General features: G+C 47.5%; 2 protein-coding genes across 3 annotated transcripts; both read left to right on the forward strand.

Moving 5' to 3' along the window:
* Nucleotides 1–212: 212 nt before the first annotated feature.
* LOC125515232 (pentatricopeptide repeat-containing protein At5g38730) lies at nucleotides 213–2,829 on the forward strand. Of its 2 annotated transcripts, none has more exons than XM_048680672.1 (3): nucleotides 213–1,514; nucleotides 1,746–2,369; nucleotides 2,453–2,829. In XM_048680672.1, the coding sequence occupies exons 1-2, from the start codon at nucleotides 260–262 to the stop codon at nucleotides 2,282–2,284; spliced, it is 1,794 nt and encodes a 597-aa protein (XP_048536629.1). In that variant the 5' UTR covers nucleotides 213–259; the 3' UTR covers nucleotides 2,285–2,369; nucleotides 2,453–2,829. The 2 variants fall into 2 exon arrangements, with proteins under 2 accessions (XP_048536629.1, XP_048536630.1); XM_048680673.1 differs by having other exon boundaries at nucleotides 1,746–2,352.
* Nucleotides 2,830–3,075: 246 nt separating this feature from the next.
* Nucleotides 3,076–6,006, forward strand: LOC125515233. Its single transcript, XM_048680674.1, has 8 exons — nucleotides 3,076–3,364; nucleotides 3,534–3,621; nucleotides 3,730–3,818; nucleotides 4,193–4,271; nucleotides 4,356–4,415; nucleotides 4,946–5,067; nucleotides 5,151–5,222; nucleotides 5,583–6,006. The coding sequence occupies exons 1-8, from the start codon at nucleotides 3,105–3,107 to the stop codon at nucleotides 5,683–5,685; spliced, it is 873 nt and encodes a 290-aa protein (XP_048536631.1). The 5' UTR covers nucleotides 3,076–3,104; the 3' UTR covers nucleotides 5,686–6,006.
* The last annotated feature ends 11,012 nt before the right edge of the window (nucleotides 6,007–17,018 follow it).

Consider the following 17,018-nt stretch of genomic DNA (forward strand, 5'->3'; position numbering starts at 1 on the left):
ATAATATAAAATCAAATGAAACAAACAACCGCAATAACCCGATATATAGAGAAAAAAGACAATCCCATGAGTGAAAAACAGCGTGGCGAAGAAGTGCTCTACATTCTTTTAGAGAATGAAATATTTTTTTTGAGGGGTTTTAGAGAATGAGATGGGTATAGAGAATTTTGCAAGTCTCTCTGAAAAGGGCATGCGCTAGAGTTGACAGTAGAGTTGCCTAAAAATCAAAATCCCCCCCTCACTTCCTCGTGGCGGTCCGATGCCGCCGCACGCCGGCGTCGACCTCCCGCGCGCCATCTGCGCCGCCGTCATCAAATGCTCCTTCAAGCCGCACGCCCACCTCCTCGCCGCCGACCCGTCCCTCCTCGCCGCCGTCCTCGGCCGCCTCTCCCCGCTGCCCTCCGCGGCCCTCTCATTCTTCCGCGCGCTGCCGCCCCCGCACCCGCTCGACGCCTCCCTCGCCCTCGTCCGCCTCCTCGCCGCGCACCCGCGCCACCACCCCGTCGCCCGCTCCCTCCTGCGCGACCTCTCCGTCCGCCACCCGCTCTCCTCCCCGCTCATCCTCCCCTCGCTCCTCGCCGAGCCCCACGTCCCGAGCTGGCTCCTCCTCGCGCTCGCCCAGGGCGGCCGCGCCGGGGACGCCGTCCGGGTCTTCGACCACATGCGCGCGGCGCGCCTCGCGCCCGACGCCCACGCCTGCACCGCGCTCCTCACCTCGCTCGCCAGGGCCCGGATGACGGCCACCGCGCGCAGGGTGTTCGACGAAATGGGCCTGGCCGGGGTCGCCATGAACACGCACGTCTACAACGCCATGCTGCACGTGTGCCTCAAGGCCGGGGACGCCCTGCGCGCCGAGGCGCTGATGACGAAGATGGATGCCGCCGGCATCCCGCTGGACCTCTTCTCCTTTAACACCGCCATCGCGCTGTATGTCAGGAAGGGGATGCAGTACGAGGCGATGTGCGTGCGGGACCGGATGGCGAACGACGGTGTCGAGGCGGACATCGTCACCTGGAACACCGTGATCCACGGGATGTGCAAGGAGGGGAGGATGAAGGAGGCAGCCCAGCTCCATAGAGACATGGTGGCGGCAGGCGTAGAGCCGGACACGGTGACGTACACCACGCTTGTGGATGGGTATTGCCGGGCGGGTGATGTGGGGGAAGCGATGAAACTGCGAGGGGCGATGGAGGCAAGGGGGATGTTACCGGGTGTGGCTATGTACAACGCGATCATTAGGAAGCTTTGTGAGGATGGCGAGATGAAGGAAGTGAACGGGTTGCTTAGCGAAATGGATGAGAGGAAGGTGAAGGCTGACCATGTGACGTGCAACACGTTGATCAACTCATACTCCAAGAAGGGGGACATGCCATCGGCATGCAAGGTCAAGACGAGGATGATGGAGTCAGGCTTGCAGTTGGATCAGTTCACTTACAAGGCTCTCATCCATGGATTCAGCAAGGCCAAGCAGCTAGATGAGGCCAAAGAGGCCTTGTTTGAGATGATGGGTGCAGGTACTCCAAATTTGTCTTATTTTGCGGTTTAAATCAGTAGTATTAGCCCGGTAAGGACTAAAGACTGAAGGATTTAATGTCTAACCACCCAGCAGTGCTTTGAGTGGCGTGTGATCCTTATGTTACAATAGAAAACAGTCAGTATGCAATTAGACTAACTCTTTACATCACTTCACTGGTTACGTAGGCATATTAGTCTCTACTGATGATGTTTGGTTTATCTGTATGCAGGATTTTCACCCAATTATAGTGTATTTTCATGGCTCGTTGATGGCTTCTACAAGAAGAATAATGCAGATGCAGTGCTACTCCTTCCTGATGAACTTATGAAAAGAGGCCTTCCACCACATAAATCAGTGTACAGGTCTCTGATCCGAAGGCTCTGCAAGAAGGGGCTGGTTGATCTTGCACAAAAAGTACTTGACCAGATGCAAGGCAAAGGTCTAGAAGCTGACTGTCTGGTGTATGCCACACTTGCATACGCACAGCTGACCGCAGGAAAGCTGGCTGCTGCTTCCGACACATTGAATGACATGGCAAAGAAGCAGCTGTCCGTGACGCCCCAGATCTACAACTGTCTATGCACTTCTTATGGGGACGAGAAGGAGACACTGAACATGTTCTGGGTTCATGCCATCGAGAGAGGCCTGATTGGGAAGAGTGTGTACAAACTGATGCACCAAGCAAGGCTGAAATCATTGAATCCTGCAGTTGAGAACGAGGGGCATGCTCCTGTTTCAAGGCCGGGCTTGCCGGCGTCTGTGAAATGAGAACTCAGGGGGCTTATACACTTGTGGCAGTTTCATGTATCATTACCATATGCCCCCCTCGTGAAAGGGTATGAAACACACTCTGGTAATTCGCGACATCCCTCTGTTCTGTGTTGGTTTACTTATATCAATCTTGTGTATTTACTGCGTGTCTAAAATTGTTTTCAGGTGCCCTGTGAATTGGCACCGCATCTTGTTGGCGCTGAAGGTTGCGAGCTATGCTCCTCGCATATCCATGTCGCGTGCATGAACCTGGTCAACAGAAGCATACCCAATGTATGGCAGCAAGAGGACAGTTGAGGTGGTGAAAGCACCTTGCTGTGCGGGTAGAAGCAGAACATGTTTGATACTTTGGTTTCGCTAGGGATTCACAGCGCAATCTGTTTTTTTGTTTTTTGTTTCAGTTAGAATATGTTTACTCAGTTATGTATCTTTGATACCAAATTCTGTTTAGGGAAAAGGAAGCAATGCGCATGCTTATCTATTTTCTGAGCTCAACAAGGTAGCGACAAATAGGCAAATAAAACCCAGATGCTTAGACTACATTTGGCCTGTTCTCTTCTGGGTGGATCCATCCATTTGCCTTTCTGAGAATATATATTTGAAAAGTGGATGTTTTTCTGAGTAGATGACAAAACTTCTATCCTGTTTTGCTATTCAGTTAGTAAAAAGAAAAGAATTGAAAAACAGATTTGTGTGGCTTTGGGCCTGTTTGACAACTGGGCCGGGCCAAGCAGCCCAACCCAAGTGACAGAAGTGCAGTATTGACCCACTGGAGTTACTTCTTTAGCTACAGGAAGAAGAAGATAAGGTGGTGGCCATGCCGCGCGCTCACCTCGCAGTAACCATGCCGCTGCTAGCTCCAGCAGCTAAAACCCTGTTCCCCTCCCGGCTCCCGCCTTCGCCTCGCCTCCACCTCCGCCGCGCCACCGCCACCGCTGCCGGCGGGAGGGGCGACGGTGCGGCGGCAGTGTCGGCGGCGTCCGGCACGTCGGCCAGGGACCGGCGGCTGGCCAGGGTGCGGGAGGAGCGGCGCCGCCGCGAGTACGACCGCGAGCACACCTACCCCGGCTGGGCCAGGTCCGTCGGCCATCTCCCCCCGTCGCCTCCTTTCTGAACCCCTCTGCTTTGCTACTGTATGTATGTACGTATGGACCGTGTGTGTTTGGATCCCGGCTGTTGAAATGAATGTATGAACCCTCTGCTCAGTTAGCTAGCTAGCTCACTGGTGGTTGCTGTGGTGGTTTAGGGTCCTGGAGAACGCCTGCAGGGACGACGAGGAGATGCGCGCCATCCTCGGCGACAGCATCGGGAACCCGGAGCTCATGAAGCAGAGGGTGCGTTTTCCTGTGAAAATAAATAACCGGGGTTTTGATTCTTGGGGCCTCAAAGTGCAGTGCATCTGCTGTACTGAAATTGTAGAGGTTTGCGTGCTTGCTGTGCAGATACAAGAGAGGGTGCGTGCCAAAGGCAGGGAGGGGTTCAACAGACCCAAGACGGGCTCCGTCGCTGCGTTCAAAGTCAGCTTCCGAGAGTGAGTTGTCGTCGATTTGCTCTCTCTGTATCCATGATTCTTTGATATAACTGAAATTCTTTTTTAGTGAAATAATAATGACACAACATCTCCAGAAACATCCATAATCCAAAACAACTTCTGCTTTCAATGCAGTATTTCCCATTTTTCAAACTGAGGCAACAATCTGAATCTGGGCCACTCTAATGCATAATCAACAATGTAACAGCTAAGCTGACATCAACATTGCACAGACGGTTAATTTCTTCTTTTTTTGAGGGGAGTACACCGACGGTTGATATGATGATAGCAGTGAAAGCAATAGGAAAGTTTCCAAGTTCAAAGATGTGGAGTCTTATGAAGTCTGAATCTCATTTATCTTTGTATCCTTGCAGCTTCAACCCGTTAAATGCTTTCATCTGGTTTGAACTCTTTGGAGAACCAACTGATCGAGATGTTGACCTTCTTGGCGGTGTAATGTGACATTGTATATTTTTTCTTTGGATTCTCATGGTAGAAAGCCACCACCCTGTCTTGACGGCAACTGTTTCTTCACAGGTTATTCAGGCTTGGTATGTCATGGGAAGGCTAGGAGCTTTCAACTCTTCAAATTTGCAGGTTGGACTTGTTTGATATTTGAATCCTATATTGCAGCCATGTTTTTTATTCTCATTTCCAGTTGGATTCCTCCACTCATGAAGCCAAATCAATAACTGAAAGATAATACTGTTCATCAGTTCTAAGAGAAACCCTCCGAGCTTTTTGGAAATACGAAATAGTTTGCACATTATATTTGGTGTCTTCTAAATTTTGAAAAAAAAATGCACACTGTTGTGATCTGTGAACTACCCCTTTTTGTTTCTCTATGTAATTTGTGAACCATCTTTGGCATGGTTTAACTTGGCACCTAAAAAGTGTTGCAAACTCTACTCACAGTCACACAGGCCAAGATATTAGAATAAAGAAAAATGTTTTACCTCTTATAGTAGCGTTTACCTATTCAGCTATTCTTTATCATCTGGTTACAACATCTATGTGGCCATTGAAGTTTATGTATGTAAAGCTTGCATGCTTCTTCTGCTGTTCTATGATATTTATGTTTTTCCCTTGCTCATTTAGAGTTGTGATTTTGTAAAATTTGATCTCAGCTGGCCAACTCAATGCTGGACTTTGACCCTTCGTACGATTCTGAGGAAGCTTCTGCTGTAATGCCTTCATCTTTCCACGATATCAGTGATGTCGAGTTTCAAGACAGTTGGGGCAGAGTGTGGTAAGGATTGGAAACATTCAGTAAGTTTGAAGCCTTTTAAAGTGGTGTATGCTATTCTGGAAATCATCTTCTATTTATTTCAGGGTGGACCTTGGGACTTCAGATCATCTTGGATTGGATGTACTACTGAACTGTCTTACACAATTAAGCTCAGAGTAAGGCATCTCTCACTGACGTAGTACAATACAGTAGCAGTTTAGCTTGGAGGAAGTATCATCTCAGATGATGGTTTTCAATTAGATTGTGGAGATAAATTGGCACTGGCACCTTAACTCTGTAACCATATATTAGCTGAACCCCAATTGTGAGACGAAGATAATTGTATAACCAAACTAGTAGCTTTTTGTTTCATTTATAGTTTGCTAGCTCTATAATTTCTGCTTTGAAAACCCTCCTAAGCAGCATCATTTCATAACGCATAATATAGATTACGAATTGTGATTGCACAGTTCTCCAGATTTAACCATCATAGTGACTGTAACTCACCCGGTCTGTTGGTTTGGCAAACACTGCAGACATTTGGGCATCAAACAGGTTGTTTTTGGTGGCAGAAAATTGGGCGACTGGGAGGAAGGCATGACGAGCTCCGACTATGGATACAAGCACTTCAAAATATAGGAATCAACAAGTGGTATGCGGCTCGAAGCCTCTGAGGGACCACACAGCCCCCAATAGTTCAGATAAATTTTGTTTAGGAATGAGTTAGGAGTAGTCCCAACTTCCAGGACCGGCTGGATTTGGATTGCGTGCTCATGTATGTATGTAAATAATTTCCAAAGGCTGGTGTCCTTGCTCCGGCAAGATGCATTTGGGAAGGTGGATGAGAGATTCACATATTTGGAGTTGAAGGTTGCATCCTTTGCTAGTGATGTCAAAGTCAGTCCAGTAAATGCTGAGTGATGATGAGAGCGATGCTTCAGTGCCTCCTGCACACATTGAGTTCCCCCTCAGTGTTCCGGAATCTTAGCCTAGTGGGATGTTAGCTCTTCTTTTTTATCTCAAAGGGGGGAATTTTAGACTAGACGGCTTCATGGTTATTTTGAGTTTGGTGGTAGAATCTATGGCTAGACAGCATTTTCATGTGGTTGGGACTTCAATTTTGAATGTGTTTTCTACTCCTGTGAATGAACCAATATTTGGGGAATTGAGTTTCTATGAAACTCGTGTTTTCCCGTCCTCTGTTTATATGTTGCTATCCTATTCATGTGTGTTGCAGAGTTTGGGTATCTTGTTGTGCATGAATGTGATGAACCAACATGGCAACTTCAGAAAGAAGCTAGACAATCACACGGTACGAATCAATTAGCACAATCCTGAAACAACAGTAGACATGTCCTTGAAACATCTTGCCGAAACACATGCCTTCAGCAGGCAAAACGAGCAAGACATAGCACGATCTTGAAACAACAGTAGGCTATTCACTGAAGCATCTTAACAAAAATATAGGCCTTCAGCGATGTAACAACCAGGACTAGCACTATGCTTAGGAATTGATTTTGTGCATCATAGGCATCTCATAAGTATCATTTTCATCTCATTATAATATGAAAAATGAGGATAATTGCAATCCTCACCTTTTTTCCTAAAGGGACAAAACCCTAAATTTTGCCAAATGTTCAAAATACCCTTTCCAAACCCTAAATATTCATAGAGCCTCATATTTAATATGAGGACCCTCCCAAATTTTAAAAGAATGCAAGGATTGTATTTTAATTAAATTGCAATTCATAAAATGAATAGATTTTGTCTATTTAAATTGAGGGATTTCACCTGGTGAATCTTTTATAAACCTATATCTAATCTTCCAATATTTTTTGGAAGCTGCTAAATTTATTCTACTAATTTTGGAATCACCCACAACACACTTATAGTTAAACCCTAAGCTTAATTCAAATTAGGTTTATATTGTAGAGATATAAATATAAACTGTATGGTTATGATAATTGCTCAATGGACTACACCAGTTAACACAAAGGAAGTGAGAGCATTTCTGGGTATCATTGGTTACTATAGAAACCTTCAACAAACCCGCTGAAGAAAGTGCAATTTTCTTACATGACTTGCCACCCAAACTCTTAGGAAAGGCTTGATGTTTGCTCTTGTTCTTGGTTTACCTGACTTCAATAAGCCTATTGTAGTAGAAACAAATGCCTGTGATATGGGAATTAGTGTTGTGCTAATGCAAGATGAACATCCACTGGCATATGTTACCATGTTAGCAAATCCTTGGGTCCTAGGAATCTAAGTTGTTAGTGTATGAAAAGGGGTACTTAGCTATTTTATTAGCTATTGAATAACAGAGGTCTTATTTGAAAGTGCAAGAATTTGATATCAGAACTGACCATAAGAGTTTAGCTCGAATAATAACATTTACATCTAGCTTGGCACTAGAAAGCTCTGACTAGAATAATGGGCCTACAACATAAGACCACTTGCAAGAAAGGAACTACAAATTCTTCAGCTAATGCTCTTTCTAGGATGCCATTTTCTTCTGAACATATCCTGACATTGTCCAGTGCTACCCTAGCTTGGTTTCTGGACATTGTTGATTTTTACTCCAGAAGGCACAAGATTTTTAGTTTTTACAACAATTCTCTTTGAACCCAAACTCCAGGAAAAAAGTTTTTCTGCAAAATGGATTACTCAAATACAAGGGCAGCTTGTGGTTGGCAATAATCCTCATTTACATATGCAAATATTCAAGGCTTTTCATGACAGTCCTTTGTGAGGGCATTCAGGGTTCCTTGTTACTTATAGGAGGGTCCATTCCTTATTTTGTTGGATATGCATGAAAACTTTCATTAGGGATATGATCAAGTGTTGCATTACTTTTCAACGGGCCAAACTAGAAAGAGTGACGTATCCAGGTCTGCTTTGTCCACTACTTGTTCCTACCCAAGCTTGGGAAATGATTACAATAGATTTTATTAGTGGATTGTCTGCCTCTAGTCGTTGCAACTGCATTTTAGTGGTTATTGATAAGTTTACAAAATATGGGCATTTTATTCCCCCGTGACATCCCTTTAATGCTCAGAAGGTGGCTTAGGTATCATTGATAATGTGTATAAATTACAAAACATGCCCAAGTACATTTTTCATATAGGGACCCTATATTTACAAGCACCTTCTGGCAAGCTATGACTAAAGCCACTAGTGCTGAACTGAAAATGAGCACAAGTGCACAACCAATCATCCTGAGACAGAAGGTCAGATAGAACATGCTAATTACCATGTTGAATGATATCTTCGATGTTTTATTAGTGCTCATCCGCATCAGTGGTCTAAATCATTGTACTCTTTGTGAGCTTTGGTACAATCTAATTGACACTCAGTTGTGGGCAAAACTCCTTTTGAGATCTTATATAGACATGCCCCTCGTTACTTTGGTATATCTGCCACTGATGTTGCTCATATGGACATTCAAAATATCTGCTACTGATGTTGCTCATATGGACATTCAAGAATGGTTGACCCAGCGTGTAGTGGTTCTCGATTCTGTTCATTAGCATCTAGTTCGAGTTCGACATAGGATGAACCAACAAGCTGATAAACATCACACTGAAAGGTCCTTTGCATTGTAAGACATTTTTTTTTCTGAAACTATAGCCATATATTCAGTCACCAGTCATTCCTCATTCGATGCACCAATCATAAATTATCCCTCAAATACTATGGTCCATATGAGATCACCGAGAAGATTTGAGCATTGGCGTATCGTCTTGATTTACTTGCATCAAGTTGTATCCATTAAGTGTTCCATGTTTCCAATTGAAGCAATTTTTTCTCCTCATCACGCACAATCTACATTTCCTCCTTGTCGATGCTCAGTGACAGGTCCGAGTCAAGATTCTGCAATGGTGTGTTCATCAACACGGGGTGCGCACTGGATTCAAACTCAGGACCTCACCCTTCACACACGGGTGCACCAACCACTACGCCATCAAACGACTTTTGCTTACTAACATTGTTTGCTTTGTTTTATTCTTTCTCCAGCTCGCAAAGCCCTCAGTTTTGGGAAGCTTCCCAAACCGTTTTTTGTTTTCTTCTTTCTCTTTTTTTGTAATTGTTTTGTTCCCCTTTTTTCGTTTTTCTATTCTTTTTTCGCTAAATGCGTGAACTTTCTAAAAAAAATTGATGAAACTTTTTTTCAAAATGAACAAAGAATTGCAAGTTCAATGATTTTTTTTTCAAAACCAATGAACTTTTTGCAAATTAGATGAACTTTTTAAAATTAGATGAACATTTTTATGAGATCAATGATTTTTTTCGAAATCAATGTACATTTTTCCAAATTCTATGAACTATTTTTTTCAAAATCGATGAACTTACTCTCGAAATTTGATGAACTTTTTCTAAAATCGAAGATTTTTTTTTCAAATTCTATGAACTTTTTCCAAAATTTATGAACTTCTTTCAGATTTGATGAACTATTTCTAAATTCATGAACCTTTTCAAATTCATGATCTTTTCGAATTTTGTATGAAAAGTTTCAAATTCATGATTTTTTCTCAAATTTGCCAACTTTTCCTGATTTGTATGAACCTTATTTAAATTTGTGGTTCATTCAATTTTTATTAATTCTTTTTGTAATTTACATTTTTCTTTCTGAAATAATTTATACAGATCAAATAGCACTCTTTTCATGTTAGTAGACAACCAAGTGAGCTTGGCCTAGTGGCTGTCGTACCATGCCGTCAAGTTAGGCGCTTAGAGCATCTCCAGCTGTTGGCCCCCCAGGAGGCGCCTAAAATCGCCCTCGGGACGCACCGGCGCTAAACCGTGTGCTGGGGGCGTGATGCACCCCAGTCGTGGCGCCCACGTTTTTTTGAAAACTTAAATTTTGTCACAAACACGGCGCAAATTAAACCAAACTTCGGCGAGTTCGTTCATATTTAAAATATTTTACAAAAAAAGAAAAAAAACGCTACTAGTCTGCTCCTCACCGTCTTCCTCGCCGTTCCTCGCCGCCCGCCGCCCTTGTAGTTCTACATGCCGAGGAGGCGGTAGAACCGCGTGTAGTCGCCGCCGCCGTCGTCGTCACCTCCGCCATGGCCGCCGTCCCTGCTGCAACCCTCCCCCGGTTGGCGCGGCGGGTTGGACGGTCCGGGGGCGTCCTCGTCGTCGTCGCTGTCAAGGACCACGACGCCGTGCTCATCCTCGCGCCCACGTTTGCATGCGGCTATCTCCTCCAGGGCCCGGCGCTGCCGGACCATCTCGTCGCGGAGGTAGTCGTCACGCGCCCACCGTAGGGCATCGTCGTTGGAGAAGCCGCGCCTGGCTATCTCCTCATACTCCGGGGATAGGCCGGGCTCCGGCTTGGGCGCGACGAGGACGAGGCGGCCAGAGGCGGGGGTGGAGTTGCCGATGCGGACGCCGGAGCGGTGGGTGCGCCGGCTGACAGGCGTGTCCTGGGGCTCCGGCTTGACGGGACGGAGGCAGGGGGAGCCGGTCGACCGACCGGACGAGGAGGAGGACACCCCGGGGTCCATGCGCCTCGGCGTCCACGAGCTCCCACGGCGGCGAGAGAAGGACGGGGGGTCAGGGTACTCCAGCCCTCGGCGTGTTGCCTCCCTCGATGTACTCGAGGACGGCCTCCAGTGTGCGCCCGGGCACGCCCCACCATCGGCGCCGCCCCTCAGAGTTGAGCCTGCTGGAGGGTACGACGCCGTTGGTGGCCTCGAGCTGTTCGGCGTGACGGCGCCGAAAGTATGGCTCCCAGAGCAGGCTGTCAGGGACGTAGCGTGGCCCCTTACTCGCCGCCCGCGGCAGGGAGGCGCGGATACACGCGATCGCCGCACGCCGCGCCGCCCCGGTGGGCGGTGGTGGCACCCGGACCCCGTCGGCGCTGATTCTCCACGCCCCGGGCACCCGCATGTCCGGCGGGATCGGGTACTCGGCCTCGAAGAGGAGCCGTTCTTCGTCCTCGTGAAGGTGGTGGTGGCCGAAGCCGTTCGCCGCCGCCTGGGAAGTGTTCGAGCATTCTTTAAACTGGAGACGGTGAGAGGAGAGGGAGGAAGGGGGGAGAAAGGGCTCGTCGGCGGTGGAGACCCTATGTGTGCCACCGGCGCGCTGGGGGTCGGCTTTATATAGGCGGAGGCGCCGCGCGTACGCGTGGCCGCCGCGTTACGCGTGGCATGCGAGGGGACGCGCGTCGTCTCGTCTTCACTGCGCCGCCCGTGAGGCATGAATGGCGGAGGCTGACCGGCGCGGTAGCGCGCGACAGCTTTGGCATTGATTCGCCGCGGGAAACGAGGCGATGAGGACGACGAAGTGGCGAGAAGCGAGATGAGTCGCTGGCAAGGAGGGCCCGCGGCTCTTTCACGCCAAAAACGATTCGTCCGGCGCCCCCGAGCGCCCCCCAGCACGCCGGGTTCGGGTTGGGTCCGCTGGCGGCAATTTCGGCCCGAGCCGGCGAAAATTGGGCCCTTGGGGACGCGATTGGGCCGATTTTTTGACGCCGGCGGTCGAAAAGTCGCCTGGGGGGCCTTGTTGGGGGGGGCGCGGCTGGAGATGCTCTTACAACGCCCAATAGGAGCTCCCCTAGTCACTGATCGATAAAAAAACCCTACCTAGACGGACGCCTCAAACCGGCCTCAAATGCCCAGAGTGACCGGCACCTCTCATATCCAGCCCAAATATGAGGTGGATATGGGGAGGCCCGAGCGTGACCGGGCGCGTCTGCCACGTCAGCCCCGGCCTATCTGACCCCATATATGTTCCTTCCCATCCGCTTCCCGGAAGAAACCCTAGCCACTTCACTCCACTCCCCTTCAGTCCCCTCCGCTACCCAAACTCCCGTCCAGTGATCTCCAGCCTTCTCCAGCATGGCGAGCAGTGGATCTGACTCCGACCAGTCCGGATCCATCGACTGGAGTGTCGTCATGTGCGGGTTGGGGGAGGGAATGTCCGTCCGCAATGCACTCCGCCGGTCCCGGGAGGACAACACCTGACCGGCGGCGGGATCTATCCGGCGCGGGTCCATTGTGTCGGCGCAACGGGCGCTCGGATCCTCCGAGGCTGGATCATCACGGTCCACCTGTGAGCCTTCTAATCTTCCTTTCCCCATCATCGGCCCACGCGGAGTATGAGTGCTACCAGGACTGGTGTGCCCGCCGTGGGAAGGGGAGGATGAGGGTGGCCGAGGCCTGCCTCGCTGTCAACATGGCGGAGGCGGAGGCGGCTGATGCGACGGCGCGGGCTGCCGGAGAGAAGGAAGCCATCCGCGCCCGCATTGTAAAGAAGCGAGCGGAGGAACGCTCGCGCCCTCGCCTGAGAGCAGAGTCGAGCGAACCATGCCATGACCGGACTGCCTCCGAAGGAGAAGAAGGAGGACTCCGACGGGTCGAACAGCTCCGACGATGAGCAGACCAGGCTCGATCCCTATTGCGTTTTCGATCGCTACTTCCGCGAGAGGGACGGCAAGGGCGACGTCAGGGCCGGCCCTGTGTTTCGGGAGGCCCTAGGCGAACTCGACGACATGGGCCCTTTAAGTCCTAAGACCATATTTATACGTATGTGTTTGCGTGATACATACATATATATATATATATATATATATATATATATATAACTTTATTTGCGTAATACTAAAAGTAAACTTTCGACCACACATTTTTAGTTTGAAATTTGACTACAATAGTTGTTGGACAATGCAAAATAAAACAAACATGACATGATTATCTCAAATAGGAAACAAATTTATTTGCTTCTCTGTATACTTTCACAATCTTCATTGACCTTAACATCTGAATTTTCATACTCGGGATTAGTTCCTTGCCTATGTTCTTCACTGACATCAACAATACTTGAAGATGTAAAATACTTTGTCAAAGAACCCTTCAGTGGTTGAATTTTCAAATGTATTTCTTTCTTTTTTTCCTTTTTTAGCACCCGACAAATGCTTCTTAGGCAACATGGCATGCTAATGTCCTAATATTACGAAGCAAAGAGTAGACAACGAATTAGAAATTTATAGATCGGATGATCAGAACCCTAGACATGTACACAGAATGACAAAAAATTAGGATGGTTGAATACATACTATGAAAGATTGAATTAGAAAATTATACATCAAAAAATAGATACTTCATGGGATGAATAGTTTAATATACGTATAAAGAAACTACTGAAATTAGGGATGGACGAATGGATCAGGAACATCCGAACATGGATATTGGGTACGGACCTGCGTTCGCATACATATGTATTGCCATATTGCTGGAAGGCCGAGTTGTCGGATTGCTGCGTGCCGTGGAGACAATGAGCGGCTGAGGCATCGAGCGAGGAACGACAGAGCGACGGGCAGATGAGACGACGAAGAAGAACCGACGAGCGACGAATGGGAAAAGTCAGATTTTTTTTATTTTTGAGAAGAAAGGGAAAGCCAGACATTCCGATTGATTTGTTTCACACGTACGCGTGCATCGAGCGGCTGTGACTTGCGTGTGCGACGCCTTGCTACGCATTACCAGGCGATCCGACGGGCCGAGCCCATCTTGTTTTCTTCCTTTCATAATTTTTCCCTTGTCTATTTTTTCTAGGCTATACTATATGTGTACTACATCATGGGCCCCCCTTCTGCCTGGGCCCTGGGCCGTCGCCCCTCTGCCCATGCCCCAGGGCCAGTCCTGGGCGACGTGAAGGGCAAGGGCCTTCTGCATAGCTGTTAAACATGTGAAATTTTGGTAGTCCACTGGCATGTCCTGATGTAGTAGCCGGACATTTTTTTAATGCATCATTTATGTAGTTGCACGAGTTTGTATGTATTTGAGGTATGCTAACTGAGGTGTCCGGTTGTGAGAAGGAAAATTTGAGGTGTGACCGACAGTGCCCGCGGACGCGCCCAGGCACGTTCGCGGGCGTTTGAGGGGCTGAATTTGTCAAATCCGGCTATAGATGCTCTCATATATCTTTCTCGACTATTTAGGGCTCCTTTGATTCAAAGGAATTTCATAGGATTTTTAAAGGGTCAGAATCCTTAGGATTTTTTTCTTTATTGGTTGTTTGATTCATAGGATTGAATTTTATAGGAAATTTTTTATGAAGTTATGTGTACTAGATTTCATTGCAATTTAGCATCCACTGCAACCTCTTTTTTCACTTTCTTTGTTTTTCCTATGGCATCGAACACTTTGTGTTAATCCTATGGGATTTAAGTGGGCATGATATTTCAATCCTTCATTTTTTTCCTATTCCTGTGTTTTGAGTATCCTACGAATCAAAGAGCTAAGTAGCAATATCGGATATGGATGTAATTTCTATCGCTTCTTGTGTTCTTTAGATCAGAAGTTTTTCTCTCGAAAATAAGCAATATCAGAAAGTTGTAAAAAACGAATCATAGGTAAAACACTAAAAGAAAGCATTATTGTTGTTTGATTAGGGCGGTGATTTTTAAGTTTTTTACATAACAAGAGGGCCTGCCTCGCCAAAAAAAAAACAAGGGGGCCTGCCCCACGCAAACCCATTGGTTCCTGGCAGTACTACTATTGCTACACTCCATCCAAACTCCAAAAGTAAATGAAGCGACCAAGTCCAAGTGTAGTTGCATCGTTCACCAGCCCCAAACCATATCTACACCGTGTATTGCTACTCGCGCAATCCTGAAGGTGCTCAAGTGCGTCTATACTCTACGTAGGTACTCCCTCCATCTCAGTTTACAAGTTCTATACGTATATCTAAGTTGTTAATTTTATCATCATAATATAAACTATATAACACAAAAATTATACCGTTTGAAAATAGAACATCTGCAGTTTATATTGGTATATTTTTTATAATATATGACTTGCATTAAGTTAAGCAAATTCACGACCTGAGAATACGCACACGTCTCCTAAACTGAGAGAGAGGGAGTACTACTCCAGTAGTAATAAAAATCCTGGTCTGCCCATCTGATCATCTCACTGCAGCTGCGGGTAGGACTTCATTTGACTAGAGAAAAGCTACTGCCAGCAGGGTACGTTGCCTGTTCAGCACCCATCGGCTGAGTTACTGCATACTACGTCATGGTAAGGAAGGACCTGTTTGGTTTCAATAAGTCATCCGACTTATAAGTCAGGTGACTTAAAACTAGTGATTTATAAGTCACGTCTATTTGGTTGTCACCTGATTTATAAGTCACCTGACACACCTTTTCACATCAATTAACATTATGCAGGTGGTGGGACTCATGTAAAAAGGGGTAACTTATAAGTTTTAAATTGGGGTGAAGCAACTTATGACTTATAAGTTGGGGTGATTTATAAGTCAGGTTTGTTTGACAAAATAAGTCACTTTTTTCATTTTTCGACTTATAAATTGATGATTTATTTGAAACCAAACAGGCCCTGAGGATGGCGAGCCCGGGAATAGATCTCCCTCGGGACTCGTCCGAACCCTCCCCAAGATCACAGTGCATTCGTATTTATTCCAAGGGAAGGTGCACGTCCATAGCAGGCTTTTGTTCTTCCTCCCTTGTGTAGTTGTGCATGTCTGTACTGTTTTCCAGTCTTCCCATCAGTCTCCAGCCATGACGCACTGCCCTCACAGGAATGGAGGAAGGAACAACAGACAGCGACTTCAGTTGGCTCTGTCATCATAACTTTTGTAGGCAGAGAGCCAGAGCTAGGCAGATCTGCAGCTGGGTTCCAAGGTCGATATTCCAGTCAGAGTAAGAATCAAATCTTGGATCGTTCTGCAGGGTACCCGCCCTACTTCTCGCATCCATGCCCTCCATATCCAAAATGGGAGTACTACTAGTACTACATTCATGTAAGCAATGTGGTGGTTAGTTGCATGAACCGTATCTCACCAGGATCTGGAGTGTTATGGGAAATTCTTCTTGACATTTTTTTTGGCAAACTTTCTTCCGAAATCTCTACATTCCAGATTCAAGATCCTTATTGGCAAATACTAGATCACTATATATGATAAAAAAAACCCACAAAAGTGAGCTGAAATTGAGATTTGATTAGGCCAACTCCAACGCGCGACCCCAAACGGACGTCCGATCTATTCGCTTTTCATCCGTTTGAAGTAGAAAAACGGACACGGCCGTCCATTTGCGGTCGTGCACCCATCGGTGCGCCCAACCGGCACGGCTCACCCCAAAACGTCCGTGTGTTTTGGACTTGCATTTGTACCCAAAAAAACTTAAATGGACATGCAAATAATAAGAAAACATAAATATAAACATTAAAAGGCCACACGGTCGTAGTACCCAAATTCACCATAGTTCATAATTAAATTAAAAATTAATAAAAGACTTTTAAAAACTAGATAAAAATGGCCGCCGCCGTCGCTGGTGAGGCCACCGTCGTATCGAGGAGCCGCCCTTCTACGCGTCGTCGTCGCTGGTGAGGTCGAGGAAGGTGGCTGCCAAAGGTGAGATGGCGGCCCCTGCCAGACCAGAGGCGCCGGTGGCGCCTGCACCACCTCCTCCCGTGGCTCCTGCTTTTGCTCCGGCGACCGTTGTGGCGTTACTGACCATGGGCCGACTCCCACCGAGTCATCCATTTCCGGCGCCGTGCAGGACCAGCTCCACCGCTGGCCCACCAGATGAGGGTCCCACGTGGCGAGGGGCTGCTCCTCGTGCACCTCCTCCTTGACGTCGACGTCCAGCTCCGGGATGGCCACGTCACCGGCCACAAAGAGGCCATCCCATTGCCGCTCGTTGTGCGTGTTCATGAAATCCTCCATGACACGTCTCATAAGCCGGGCCTCCTCCTCCTCGGTCATGCGTGCCGGCGGTGCAGGGGACGGAGATGGCGACGACGTCGGTGAGATGTTGCGCACATGCCTACGGCCGCGTGCTTGGGGCGGGCTGTCCACACGAGCTGGACGTGGTGCGCGCTGGCCAGCAAAGTAGGACCGCCGCCGCAGGTCATGCTCATCGCGGAACCATGTGTCCCATAGCGGCGAGTCAATGGCGTACCTCGAGTCCCGCAGCAGATCCAGTGGCAGCTGTTGGCGGC

Source organism: Triticum urartu, chromosome 6 (genome assembly GCF_003073215.2).
Source record: "Triticum urartu cultivar G1812 chromosome 6, Tu2.1, whole genome shotgun sequence".
Taxonomy (NCBI): Eukaryota; Viridiplantae; Streptophyta; class Magnoliopsida; order Poales; family Poaceae; genus Triticum; species Triticum urartu.